Raw genomic sequence first — 13,378 nt, 5'->3', positions numbered from 1 at the left:
GCCTTTGGGAGGAGTGAGTGCTGCCCACCTTGGCTGGGGGCAGGGTGGCGGCCTGGCCGTGCTCCCANCCTCTCCGTCTTGAGGTGGGAGGTGGCGGTCAGGTGTGGGGTGGCCTGGACGGGGGAGGGGTGGAGGGGGAGGAAAGGGATCATTGGCAGTGCCCATGTGTCCAACTTGTAAGCCTGGACCCGGCTGCGGTGGCAGGAGGGCCATAAATGCCCACCGAGGCCCCTTTGTTTCGGGAGCTGGGAGAGGGGGGGGTGGCAGGCACAGTGGGCCATGGAGCTGGGTCCCACGTAGGGGACACAGAGGGGACCTTAGAAAGGCGCTTCGGAAACTAGCAAAGCAAGTTTCCGTGCGAAGCGAGCCCAGTTTCCCGAGGGGCCTTTCGTGCTGTCAGCAATCGAGATATTTGCAGAACATTGTATAGACCCCACTCTCCCCTGTACATTTCTCCCTGGTGGCGTCCGGTCCCTGCTCGGGGATGGGAGTTTTGTAGACTGTACAGAAATCGGCACCCTATTTTCTTGCAGCTCTCAGATTTTGTTAATCTGGATTATACAGAGAGACGTAAAGTGTTTTAGCAAAACGGAAAACAAACAGTTGTGCCTTTTTCCTCCTTTGGTTTGGTTTGGTTTCGGCTTGGGGCGGCCTTAGTTGGTGTGGGGTGTGTTGGGGGCTGCGGCTGATCTGAGGCCTGGCGGGGCAGGAAGGGCAAGTGGGCGCCCCAGTATGGTGGGCTGTGTCTTGTCAGTGGTAGCTCGGGAGAGCTGCCAGCTTCCCTTGATCCTGTGCCTTTGCAGTCCCAGGTCCCTGGTGTGGGGATGTGTGGGTGGGGGCCGCGGGAGCCCACTGGGGCTCTGGAGCTGCCAGCATCTGGGTGACGTTGACCAAAGTGTGTCAGCGGGGTTGCTCCTGGGCGGATGTGTGGCCCTCTCCTGTTCTGCTGGCGTCTGTCTGTCTGTGTAGGATCTGTGGGCAGGGTAGGTTGCAGTGTCTGCCCCAGTTGGATGGCCCAGGGTGACCGCGTGGCTGCTGCCCCAGCATGGTGGTGGCCATAGGCACCCGCTGGGTGTGCCCTGTACTTGGGACAGGGCCTTTGCCTGACCCGTGTGTGGCTTGGCAGGCCTCTAAGATCACCGGGGGAGCAGCTCTCCCGTCCTTCCCCTGGGCCGGAGGCTGGGCACACTTGTGGGGGACGCCTGTCCCTGGCTGGCCACTTCCCTCCAGCCTGGGAGCTAACTCCTCCACAAACGTGCACCAAGATGTGAATTTTATACATTTGTAGAAATTCTGATGTTACTTCTTCTACCTCTGTGAAGCATCCGCCGGGGTTCTGCTCAGTGGTGTGTCTGGGCAGCTCTCTGCATTGTCAGGCCCTGGGCCCCCTCCCTCTCTGTGCTGGCCTCCTGGGCCTCCCCCAGGGGCTCCTGCCGAGGCCCAGGGAAAGCCGGTCCCCAGGCGTGGCACCCATGCTCAGGAGACAGGGCTCCCAGGACTTTTGGAAGCCTCTGTTTTTGGACGGGAAAGCAGGAGGTGGAGTGTTCCAGAATGTCTTTGTTAGATGAGCCTGGAACACAAACCTAGTGGGCAGCTTGGGGCAGTGGGATGCAGGATAACTGAGCGCTCTAGCCCCTCCAGATGGCCCAGCACCACCAGTGTCCCTGGGGCAGCTCCCGCTGCCCAGGTGTGGGGTCTGCAGAGAGCTGGCCCCTGAGGGTGTGGCCACACTGAGTTGTCTGCAGCTGCTGAGGCCAGCCATGCGGAGGCCTGTCACATGGAGGCCTGTCACATCCAGCCTGGCCTCCCACTGTGCCCTTGGGTGGATGGAGCAGAGAGATGGGCCAGCCTGCCTCAGGGAAGCAGGGGGGGGGGCGGCCCTGGGAGTAGACTTGAGCTGGGAGGCCCCACAGCTGGGCTGAGGCCACGAGGTCCTCAGGCAGCCCCCATCCTGTCCCTGGGCAGCCTTCCTCAGAGAAGGCCTTTCCAGGGACAGGCCGGGGGCTGCTCACAAGGCTTCCTCGGGAATTGAGCAAGTGTTTGGGAGGCTCTCTGGGCCACAGGGAGTCACGCGGGCAGTGTGAGTGCCTGCCCCTGCCCGCCCCTGCCCACCCCTGCCTGGCCTATGTCCACCCCTGCCTGGCCTATGTGGCCTTGAGCCTAGGCCCTTGCTGGGCTGGGGCCAGGTCAGGAGCTGAGCAGCACCCATGGAGCCACCCTCCTGTCCGTGTCCAGGGAATGGCTGGACAGTGGCCCCTGAGCCTCGGAAGCCCAGCACCCCTCCCCAGGCAGGTGGGCAGCACCGATCTTGTCTACGTGTGAAGCTGCCGCAGTGACTTGTTTCGGCCTCGGCCGCTGTTCCTGTGCCGGTGGGCCTTTGGCTGAGGCTCTCGGGGCTTGTGTTGCAGGCTGGGTGTGGGGCAGATCCTGAAATGTTTGCTCCTTGGTGCCGTGAGCAGGGCAGCCCAGGGCCTGGGGCGTTGCAGGAGGAGCCCCGACCTGACCTGCCGTTGTTGGATGTATTTTTTTTTAACAGCAATAATTAGCCATTTTGAAGAAGGGGTGTGCCTGTGTGTGTGCATGCACACACGTGTATGTGTGCTGGTGCGTATGCACACGTGTGCACACGCATACGTGTACACGCGCACACGTGCATGCCTGTGCCTGTGTGTACCTGCACGTGTGTGCACACGTGTGTAAGCGTGTGGCGACAGGGAGGGAACCTCCTGTTTCAGCCGCGGGGGCTGGCGCTAAGCCCCCCACCGAGACGCAGGGGCCCTGGCTCCGTGCTGTGCTTCCTTCTCCCAGGCCTGCCCCAGGGCCCAGCAAACCTTGAATGTAGTGTTCCTTCCCCCTTGGTGGAGGGCACTGGACGGGCCTGTGTGAAGTGGGGGGTGGGGGTGGGGAGGCCCGGATGAGCCTTTGCCTGGGTCTCGGGGGGTGCGGGGAGGATAGCATGGGTGGACACTTAGCCAGACCAGCCAAGATCAGATTTGATGACGTGGAGTCACCTTGGTCAGGCTGTTTGACCACAGCTGCTGTGGACGCCGTGTGTTTGGGTGAACAGAGCCCAGATCATGTCATGGTGTCTGGGTTCCCTTCCTGTGGTTACTGTTGATGACCCTGCAATTGTGGCACCTGTCCTGAGACCCCAGGATGTGCCCCAACAGCCCCCGAGAGGGCCCAGAGGGGCAGCGGAGACAGGCTGCAGGGCCGGGGTGGGTGGGGGTCGCAGGCTTCCTGTGGGTGTGTGAGCAGCAAGGGGGGAGTGCTGTGGGCCCTCTGCCTGCACGGCCCCCAATGCTGTTGTTTTTCAATAAAACCAGAGTTGACGGAACTGGACTCCTGTGTGTTCTTGAGGCGCCCCTGCGTGGGACTTAGGGGTGGGGGCAGGTGCTAGGGTAACCTCTGGAGCTGAGGCCACTGTCCCTGTGCTGGGCACCCTGGCTGGGGTTCCACTGCAGGCCTGGGCATCCACCTGCCCAGATGGCACCCCCAAGGAGCAACTCAGCTCTGAAGGGCCCGGGTGATGGCATCAGGCCCACCTCCCTCGTGGTGTCTGTGAGGGAGGATGACATGGGGGCAGCTGGGGACAGTGAGGTGCCGTCCAGCCCCAGACAGGCCCCGGAGGCGTGGCCACCCGCACGCGCACAGGCACATGGACGCGCAACACAGGCCCGCAGCTGGCATGGAGGGGGCCAGCTCTCCAGATTCTGGAATGTTCCAGAAAGGAACCAGAAAGGTGGGCCTGGGCACAGTAAGCGGAGAAGTGTGCTCTGCACAGCAGGCGGCATGTAAGCCCAGTCACCCCGTACCTGAGCAGCTCTGGTGCCTGCAGGAGGGAGAGCCTCACCCGGACCCAGGGCTGCATCTGAGCACCTGTCGACATGTCCCCCCACCCCAACAGGTGCTGTAGGGGCCCAGCATCCCTCTTAGCAGGTGCACTCAGAACCATACAGGGAAGCACGAGGGAGGGGAGACCCTGGGGTGCCAGGATAGCCTGGATGCAGGACCCCCAGGGGTCCCTTTGCAGGGGCTGTGAAGGAGAGGCAGCTGAGCAGAGATGCAGGCAGCCCACCCGCTGCATGAACTACCCAGGTGGGCTTGTACAATGATGTAACCTTTCTGTGCCTCCATGTCCCCACTGTGCAAGGAGGGTGCACGGTCTGGGAGAACCACTTTGAGAGGAGAGTCAGGGGAGCTGGCTGGCTCCCAGGGACTGGTCACTGGCCAGCAGGAGGTTCGTGGGGAGGCTGGGGGGCCCAGGAGCATTGACTCCAGAGGCCCCAACGGCCTGACCAGGCCTCTTGGAGACGCACGCACAGGCACACAGGCCCCTCTGGCCTCCGGGAGTCAGCTGTGAGCACAGACCCCATACCTGCCCAGCTGTGCTCTCTCTATGCAGCGCACCGTTGCCGTCAGGGTGGCCTGGGAGGAAGGGGCGCCACCGTGGCTGTGGGGAGCTCAGGGGGCCAGCGGGGAGGGCTCCAGGCTGTTGGCAGCTCCTTGGGCACCGGCTAGATGCTGAGCCGCTGTGCACCTGGAGGAACGCACCACAGGCTCCGCGGGAGAAGGGCTGGGAGCGCCTGCTATGGGCCAGGCTGGGCCGCTCCTGTTTCAGGCGCTCAGCTGTGGCTCCCGTGGCTCCCGCTGAGTGGCTCAGGGCTGTGGGCATGGCATTTCCCACCCACGGGAAGAATTCATTTGCACAGAGGCTCGGCCTGCTTTGAAGAAGGCTTTTACTCCAGAGGACAACCCAGGGGGTGAATGTGGCCCTCTCCACGTCCTGCTCTAGCTGTGAGCCAGTACAAAGCGCCCAGTGCTGACCTTGGGGAAGGCCACACAATGGGCTGGTGGAAACCAGTTCTCTCCTCCCACTGTTGCCTGGGGCTACAGACAAAATGAAGGGAAAAATGCACACACCGTGGTAGGTGCTGACAAGGGGGCTGGCGGTGGCTGGGTGGTTGCTTGGAGACTCAGCAGGACGTGGGCTGGGCCGAGGGCCGGGGGGCCTCCTGCAGCGGCACCAGGTGCCCCCACGAGTGGCCGGCACTCAGGCTCACCTTCAGGGGCACCTGTGGGCAGTAGCCGGTGGTGAGTACCAGGCCTGGGCTAGCCCTTCTCAGCCGGCTCCCAACCCCACATGCAGGTGGGTATGGGCCCCTGGCACCAGGCAGCCACTTTGCCCAAAGACGTGATTTCACACGGCCACAGTGCACTGCTGCGGACAGATGCGCTCACACATGCAGTGACAGGCACACAGGCACCCCCAGGTCATAACACCTCAACCGTGGCTGAGCTCCCTGGCTGCCCTGCCAGGCCCTCTGTGCCTGGGAGCAGGCCTGCAGGGACTGGGCCAGGCCAAGTGCCTTATGGGCTCACCACCTCAGGGTCCTGCTCTCTGGGGGTCAGCCGGTTCTGAGAGATGCCAAAGGGGGGACTGGAGAGCCCTCCCAAGGACCCTAAGCCTGAGTGCGACCTTGCCAAGGCCCTTGACCATGGCTCAACATCTCCCTCGTGACAGGGAGGATGCGGGCTGCCCGTAGTTGCAGTTCCCTGCCACTAGCAGCCCCTCTGCTCCCTCCAGGACTACAGGTGGTGTGTGGGTGGGCCTCCTGGGCCTCCAGGAGCCACAGGGCGGGTGGGGGAGGGAAGCAGTCTGGGGGCTCAGGTGTGGTAGGCAGGGCTGGAGCCATGCCCTGTGTTCTGGCCCTCTTGCCTCGTGGGAGCTGGACTCTCGTCTCCCCTCTGGGTGGCGCTGGCTGGGAGTGTCCAGCTGGGAGGAGCCTGGCAGTGTGGAGTGTGACCGGCCCGACCCCCCACCCTTCCCCCTCACCTGCAGCTGTAGCTCCAAGGCCCGCACACTCCTTAGGGACTCCATGGTCCCCCTGACCAGAGCTGGAACAAAGGGAAAAGAGGGAGAGGGGCAGCCCCAAGTCATCTGGGCAGAGGTGGGCCCATCATGGGAATGCCCAGGCCCCAGCCCCTGCCCCCGGCTCCCTAGTTATTCTGAGTCCGACAGTCACCTGTGCCGGTGGGTCCGGCAGCCCAGGAGTCACACTGTGGCTAGTTCCACTGGCCACATCCCTAGCACAGGCCTGAAGGCATCTTAACTACACCAACTCTGGTTCCCAGGGGCAAGTTTCTCTGCTGCCGACCTCACCCCCAGCCCCAGGCTCAGCCAGGGGGCCCTGGGCAGGTGGCGCGGGGGGCAGGCACTGTGCCAGGGCCTCCAGCTTTGTCCAGAGGCTGTGGGGCTGGGAAGAGGAGGAAGCATAGGGCAAACCTGGCTGGAGCAGCGGGGGCAGGAGGACCCATGCCCCCACCAAATGCCCATGAACTTGCATGTGATGGTAAAGCCCAGAACGGCAGCTCTGTGGTGCTGGTGGGTTGGCCTGGTTGTGTGGCCTCAGTCACCACTGGGGAAGTCACCCTCCAGCCCTGAGAAAGGGAGCAGCACGGGCAGGGGAGGGGTCAGCTGGCTCAACGTTTCTCAGAGTTTGCTCTGAACTCTTTTGTCCCTTTGATCAACAAATATTTCATTCCATCCTACTAAGTTATCTGCAATTTTCGATACAAAGATTGTGACAGGAAGACCCCCTGAAGGGGTGGGTGCTGCCTTGTTCTCCCCTCCCTGGTTCCGGGGTTAACCCACCAACTCCCTGGGAACCGGTCTCTGGGTGCCTGGGTGGGACAATGGTACCCCAGGGCCGTGTACCTGACCTCTGCGGCCTTGTTTCCTTCTCTGTGCCGTGCAGAGGGTGTTGGGGGGGGGGGCAGGAGGCTGGTGCAGACGCTGGGGCGTAGGGCTGCTGGGTCACTGGGAAGGCAGCACGGCCAGCCCCTCTGGCCTGGCATGTGCATCAGGAGCCTTGCAGAGGGGCCCTGGCCAAGCTGGGGAGCTGCAAGAGTGTCCAGGTGCTTCCTAAAGGCAGGAGGCGGGACCTTGGCCCCCTGCCCCCTACTGGGGAAATACCAGCTGTGCAGGGAACCCCAAGAGGGATGGAGCTGCCTCTGTAGGATGGAGTCCGCACCCTAGGACCAAGGCCCACAAGGCCAGCAAGTCCAGAAGGGGGGTCCCCATCATCTCAGAGCCCTGAAGCTGAGGCAGACCCTACAGGGAGGACGGGGCATGGCCAGGACTGGGCATGTCCACTCAGCACGGGGCAGGGAAGTGGTCTTGAGTTCCCCACAAGGGGCAGATGCCAGCCAGCCTGGGAAGCCGCATGAGCTCTCTGGGAAGTCAAAGCAGCTTTGTGCTACCCAGGCTCACCTGCGAACTCTGGGATCTGAGAATCTTCCACCTCAAATAACAGTTCATCGTGGATTTGGGCCACCAACCTGGAAGACACGGCGGGGGGGGGGGGGTCACCCTGAGGCGCTTTGCATGGGTGCCACGAAGCTCGTGGTACAGGGCGCTCTAGAGGATGTGACTGGGTGGGGAGTGGGAAGACCCAGGAAGACCCCTGCTGCCTGGGGTCCCCTGACTGTCAGCAGGAGAGTCTCCAGGGAAGAGGCGAGCACAGTTTAGAAGTGACCCTAGCCTTTGGCTCCCATCATAGGAGGCACCTGGGACACCCAGCCAGGACTGGACGTAAACTTCTTCCCAGAGTCGAGGCTGCCAGACCTCAGCAAGTTGCTGCTCGTGGGTCATGGCAGGGAGGCCGCCTTCAATCTGGACAGCTTGCTGCAATCCTGGCCTGAACAGTGCTGCCCCTGAGACCTGCCCTCCCCCTCCCAGCTCTGGGCCTGGGGGTCACGCCCCATGGATTCCATCACAGGCCCAGAGAGGCCGGGGCTCATTCCAGCTCCCTCCACTGGGTGAGCCCCTGCACTGGAGGCCCCCTGGGCTCTGTGCCCCCATCAGCTCTGGAGTGCTCCCACTCTTCACAGCATCCCTTTCTCTAAGACCCTTCAGGGACCCTGGAAATAGGATGTGGGGGGGTGGGGCCTGGACTGTGGAAGGAGGTGTGGGGGCAAGGCACCGCCCAGGCACAGGGGTCTCGGAAGGGCTAAGACTCAAGTGACCAGCAGGTGCAAACGTGTGCATGGGGAGGGGATGGTGTGTCGGGGACACCCCCGTAGCTCTGTTGGCTGCACAGAACATGGTTGTAGCTGGATCTGGCCAGCACACGCCAGACTTCATGCATTCTGTGGAAGGCGGAATCTGGGCTGAATTAGGTGCTTTGGCCGGATGATGCCTGCCATGCTCTGTGGCCTGGGACCTGATGCCAGCCCCTCCCTCGGGGCAGAGGGAGGTGGCTTGCCCTGTGCACTCAGGGAGGGGAGGTGTGGTGCAGGTGACCCACAGGAAGGATGGGGGACATCACGGAGGGACCTCTGTGCTCTGCTGTTTGTGTGACTTGCTGTCTCCAGGACTGGGCCTTCGAGGTCAGAGGCCACATCTGATCCTTGGCACTTTATGGGGACCGCGTGTGAGGGCAGAGGTGGCCGGCAGAGGCATCAGGAAACCAGGGCTGCACAGGAGAGGAGTGGCGAGGGCCCCTGCGCAGCAGTCACCGGGGCAGCAAGCCCCAGCTGGGAGAGGGGGCAGCTCTTCCAACTGCAGGGCAGAGATGAGCGCTGCTGCCACGTTTGGGGGAACGCAAGGCTTTGCCACAGAGCTTCCTACAGGTCCCACGGGGAGAGCATCCGCAGGACGTTCCTGGCCGCCCTCTGGAAGCCAGAACAGGCTGGCGGCACGGCCTCTGGGAGGGTCTTCACTCCCACGGGATCTTCATTTTCAAATGGGTGAAACTCAGAAGAGGCCTTCGTACCTTCTTTCAGATTTAGCAGAATCAGTTTTCACACTTCTTGAAATTACGCTGAGTTCTGAGCCACTGGTGTGGCAGCGACCTAAGAATAGGCCCGAGTTGTTAGTCACTTACACGCTCCCACAGCTGACTGCGACATTCCCGGACTTCCAACTGGAAACTGGGGCACAAGACAGAAGAGCAGCAGAGACCCCCATGTGGGGCAGATGAGTGCATGTGTCAGACCCCCCTGTTTCCGCGAAGTGACTGCCTGCTGTCCTGCTGTCCCCTGCGACACTCCTGTGAGGGAACGCTCCAGCAGAGCCCGGCCTCTTCGGCACCTGCCCCCGGCCTGGCTCTGTCATCAACCTGTCACCACCCTGCATCCTTCCTGCTTCGCCCCTCCTGGCCTCAGGAGCAAGCCCGCGGCTGTCCGGCCGTCTCACAGAGTTCAGGCTCAACAAGGCCGCTTCTCACTGCTTGGCTGAGTCTCTTGCCTCCTGGACCCCTGGCACCTTCTCTGCTCGTTTCTGAGGCTGGGAGATTGAGTGCGCCATGGCGGTGAGCCAGGCCTGGTCATGGGGCGCCCTGGGTTTACTGCGGCATTGAGAGGTGGCCAGAGGTCAGAGGGCCCCCCTGGTGATGAGCCGATGACCCCATCTTCTACAGACCACCCCGCATCTTCCCGGCTGTCCCTGCACCCAAGGACAAAGGAGAGGGTAAGGGTCTTCTGGAGGTGGCCACCGTCCGGGGCGGGGGAACCAGGCATGTCTCCTGGTCCTCTCCGTGGCAGGAGCACAGCGTGAGCAAAAGCTGCAGCTCCGCGGCTCGGGCTGGGAGGCCCAGCGCTGGTCCAGCTCTGCACGAACTTGGACCAGGGTGGGCTCTGAGGCTCAGTTTCCCCCTGTCCACACTCATGTGTTAGAGCCAACTGTCTCTGAAAGCTTCTTTCTGGCTCCGACATGTTCTGAAACCTAGAAAGGCCTTTTCACAGAGGCCCGTGTCCTGAGAGACCGAGAGGGGAGCCTGAGTGCCGCTGGCTCCGCCAACGAGTCGCAGCTGGGAGCTCACCTGCCCTCTTGCTCTGGACCTGGGGGCCCCGAGTGGAGGCCGGCCTGTGGCTGCGGCCCGCGGGGGCCTGGGGGTGACTGCGTGAGGCTCTCTGGGCCCTTGCTCCACTTCGGACAACCGTGAGCCTCTGGGGTGCGTCTCGTGCCCTCACACATGGCTTGCGGCGGCTTATTCTACTCTTGATCCCAAACTTCTCCTCTTGCTCCGGGAAGAGCAGAGCAGAGCTGGAAAGGCCCCAGATTCCACGCCGGACTGCTTTGTGTTTTAACATGACACAACACATTTGCCGTGGGAAGCGTTTCCCAAGGACAGTGATGCCTAAAAGAGGGGCAGCTGGGTGCCAAACCCCGAGCAGGAACTGTTCGTGCTCTGCTCTGGACTCGGTCATCTAAGAAGACCCCAAGTCCTCATGTACCAACTTTTCCTTTATCAATCCCACAAAACCCCAAAATGGATCAGACTTCTCTGGACTAAGATATCACAGATGCAGAACAACCATGTGGCTTTCGGTTCCAGCCGAGCTGGTGAGCTACCCAGGCTGCTCGTGCCCCTCCTAAATGTACCTACAGAGAGCACACCAGGGGACAGGACCCAGGGCGCAGGGGCCTGTGGGCGCCTGCACGCACTGGCATGTGTGTGTGGGGGGGAGTAGTTGGACGTGGGGGCAGGAGAAACTCTGAGAGGCAAGCATTTCCCATTCTGCTCTTGCCTCCACACCCCCAGCAGCCGCAGAAACTAGAGCTGCCGCCCGGACCCGGGGCAGGTGCCCTCGGCAACTTTCAGCAGCAGCCCTCAGACACCCGCTCGCCGTCGCTCCTCCCCAGGCCCAGGCTGGCAGCCGCAGAGGCCTCCTCCCCGTGCTACCTCTCGGTGTGTCGGGGGCAGGGGCTGCGGGGGCGGGCGCTGCTGGGCGGCTCTGTGGGGCTTGGGGACAGTCCTCTCCCCACCCCTGCACATTTCTATACAAAATTGCTGGCATTGCCAGAAAAGCCCAGGTTCAAACGTCAAAGCAAACAGTAGGAAAGCCTTTTCAAGGAAAGATGAAGGACCTCAGATAAGGAAGGAAATCATGCCTTGAGAAGCACAACAGTATTGAAGCCAAGACGAAACTGTAGCCTCAGATGGAAAAGGGTCCCACTGTGCAGGTGACCTCCCACCCTTGGGGCAGTGGCAAGGCTGCCAATTCTGCTTCACAGGTCACCAGCTGGAGAAGCGGTTGCCTGGCCCTGCCGCCTGGAAGGGCTCGTGGGCAGGGACAGGCCTGCTCCGGCCTGGGGACCACCACCAGTGCGGCAAACGAACGTGCCTGGGGCCCAAGCAGGGAGGGAGCCAGACCTTCTGGGCCCTGACACACCCACTTCTCTGGGGGACTTCCAGAGGAGCTGCCAGGGAGGGTCCTGGGGTTCTGGAGCAGAACACACCCACTGCCCGCTGCACGGGCGCCAGGACCGTGGGCGGCTGTGGGGCGTGGTTCTGGGCCAGCGGAGCTGGGCAGGGGCTCCTTGTCCTCCGGCCACCGGGATGCTCTGCCACAGAGGCAGAGACAGAAACTGGGGAGAGCTGTGGCCCGGAGGCAGCCGTGGTCGAGCCCCCATCCTCGAGAGGCACCTGCACGCTGGCTCTGGGGGCAGGGACGGGTGTTTGGCACACTGGGTGGCGGGAGTGGGGGCCGTGTGGCGTCTCCAGGTCCCGACTGAAGGTTGGCGGAGTCCACCTTGGGCTGGGCCTGCAGGGGCTCACGCACACCTGGGGAGATGTATTTCCACACCAGCTGAACCTCGAAAGGCCTTCTCGGGCCTCAAGGTGGATGGCCCGTCGCTATTGCAGCTGCCGTGAGCCGGCCCCTGGGCACTTCGCCCAGCCCGAGTTAGGAGTCAGGGGCTCCCCCGGGAGAGCTGAGAGGAGCTCGGGCTTAGGAGGCCCCTCTGCTTGGGGTTCATGGGAAGTGGCGGGCGTTGCTCTGCTCCTGGGAGGTGCGTGCGCATGGGCTAGCCATGGTGTCCACTCACAGAACAATGGGCCTTCCCCCCGAGCCCTGGAAAGGCAGGCCCACCCGCTGGGTCAGGCCGGGGCAGGCCGGCCACTCACTGACTGACCTGGCCGTCAGGGTAGGGGAAGCAGCCACTGCAGCGAAGACGCGGATCATGGCCATCTTGCAGAGGTCTGCGGCGGAGCCTGTGGGAGTGCGAGGTTCTGTTTCCTGAACCACGTGAGGTCCAGGGCCCTGCAGCAGGGACTCGGCCACACGCTCAGCCGAGCCCGGCTGTCTTAGTTTTCTATGCTGTGGAACGCAGGATCCCAGCCCCACCGGTTAAAACAACCCAGATCTACCATCTCACAGTTCCTGCCGAGCAAGAAACCCGTGTGGCTGGGTCCTCTGCTCAGGGCCTCACAGCCTGAGATCAGTGTGTGACCTGACCATGTCCTCATGTGGAGCTTGACTAGGGACGACCCACTCCCGAGTGACCCCAGGTCTTCAGCAAAATTTGTTTCCTTGCCGTGGGATGAGTGAGGTTCCTGTGCTGCTGGCTGCTAGCTGTGGGCCAGGCGTTCGGCTCCTGGAGGCTGCTCTCGGCTCCTTGCCATGGGCCCTCTGGCCAACATACAGTTTGCTTCTTCACGGCCAGCTGAAGGGTACCTGCTGTGGTGAATCCCTGACTCTGACCGCTACACGGTCTTCAGGGGCCTGACTGATTAGGTCAGGCCCACCCTGGATGGAAACCCCCTTTTGCCTTGTGGCTTGACCTAACCGTGGGAATGATACCATATTCACAGGTTCTGCAGAATCTAGAATCCTGCCCGCTGCACCAGCTAACGGAGTGACCAGGCAAGGGTGTGCACTCAGCCTTCCAGCCCTGGGGCCTTTGGACTTCCTTGTGCTCGGCTTTACAGTGGATCACATGGGCTCTGATCCAGCCTCCTAGACTAGGGTAGGGGTAAAGCACACGTCAGGGCTGTGTCCCCAGTGTAGGGGACATGCCCATCCCCGGGGGAGGCACACAGCAGGTGTCTCATGTGGGAAAGAGACTGAAGTTCAGGTCTCACTGGCGGTTTGAACTTGATTTAGCTCTTCGTGGTCCCCAAGGTTCACGAAGAAGTAAAGACTGTCCGTCCAAGAACTGCCTTCCTTGACTGCAAGGCTGAGCCTCCAGAGTATGGACGTAGTTTTCCTGAGAGTGGGGCAGCAATGCTGGACATGGAAGTCTGGGCTCTGAGGCCGACCTGCTGGCGGTGAGGGGTCTCAGGCAGGACGGGAAGCTGTGCTGGGGTGGGAGGTCAGGAAAAGTGCCCGGAGCTAGAGAAACAAAGATGGGGGAGGCGGGTGGCGAGAGAGGGGCATGTGGGGGAAGGGGAGGCCCCAGCGAGGTGGGCGCGTCACCGCTGGTCATGTTGGCTGACGGGTCAGAGGCAGAACTTTCTCGCGGGCACTGGCCACTGCTCGCCCCTGGCACCTCGTAACGCCCACACAGATTTCTGTTAGGTGGATGGACAGCAAGTCACTTGCTCAGAGACACACGTGTGCGTCAGAGACACACGTGTGCAGGGAGGCCGCA

The 13,378-nt window shown here is 62.4% G+C and overlaps 1 protein-coding gene across 1 annotated transcript; it reads right to left on the bottom strand.

Moving 5' to 3' along the window:
• Nucleotides 1–4,743: 4,743 nt before the first annotated feature.
• Nucleotides 4,744–12,338, bottom strand: LOC121101454 (DNA polymerase nu-like). The gene is made up of 4 exons (XM_040625096.1): nt 11,921–12,338; nt 7,274–7,341; nt 5,837–5,898; nt 4,744–5,075 (listed from the first exon to the last, which is right to left on the bottom strand). The coding sequence occupies exons 1-4, from the start codon at nt 11,974–11,976 to the stop codon at nt 4,977–4,979; spliced, it is 285 nt and encodes a 94-aa protein (XP_040481030.1). The 5' UTR covers nt 11,977–12,338; the 3' UTR covers nt 4,744–4,976.
• Between the last annotated feature and the right edge of the window lie 1,040 nt (nt 12,339–13,378).

Source organism: Ursus maritimus, unplaced genomic scaffold (genome assembly GCF_017311325.1).
Source record: "Ursus maritimus isolate PB19 unplaced genomic scaffold, ASM1731132v1 scaffold_8, whole genome shotgun sequence".
Taxonomy (NCBI): Eukaryota; Metazoa; Chordata; class Mammalia; order Carnivora; family Ursidae; genus Ursus; species Ursus maritimus.
The sequence above is the reverse complement of the archived record's forward strand: the minus strand, read 5'-3'. Positions and strand labels throughout refer to the sequence as shown.

What these genes read in the sequence shown, in the direction of transcription:
- LOC121101454 (XM_040625096.1), bottom strand. Translation starts at nt 11,976, where the DNA reads ATGGCCATGATCCGCGTCTTCGCTGCAGTGGCTGCTTCCCCTACCCTG. An exon ending in TCCCCTACCCTGACGGCCAG is followed by an intron (nt 7,342 to 11,920) that starts GTCAGTCAGTGA and finishes CGTGTCTTCCAG; the next exon opens with GTTGGTGGCCCAAATCCACG. An exon ending in TCAGATCCCAGAGTTCGCAG is followed by an intron (nt 5,899 to 7,273) that starts GTGAGCCTGGGT and finishes CCTTTGTTCCAG; the next exon opens with CTCTGGTCAGGGGGACCATG.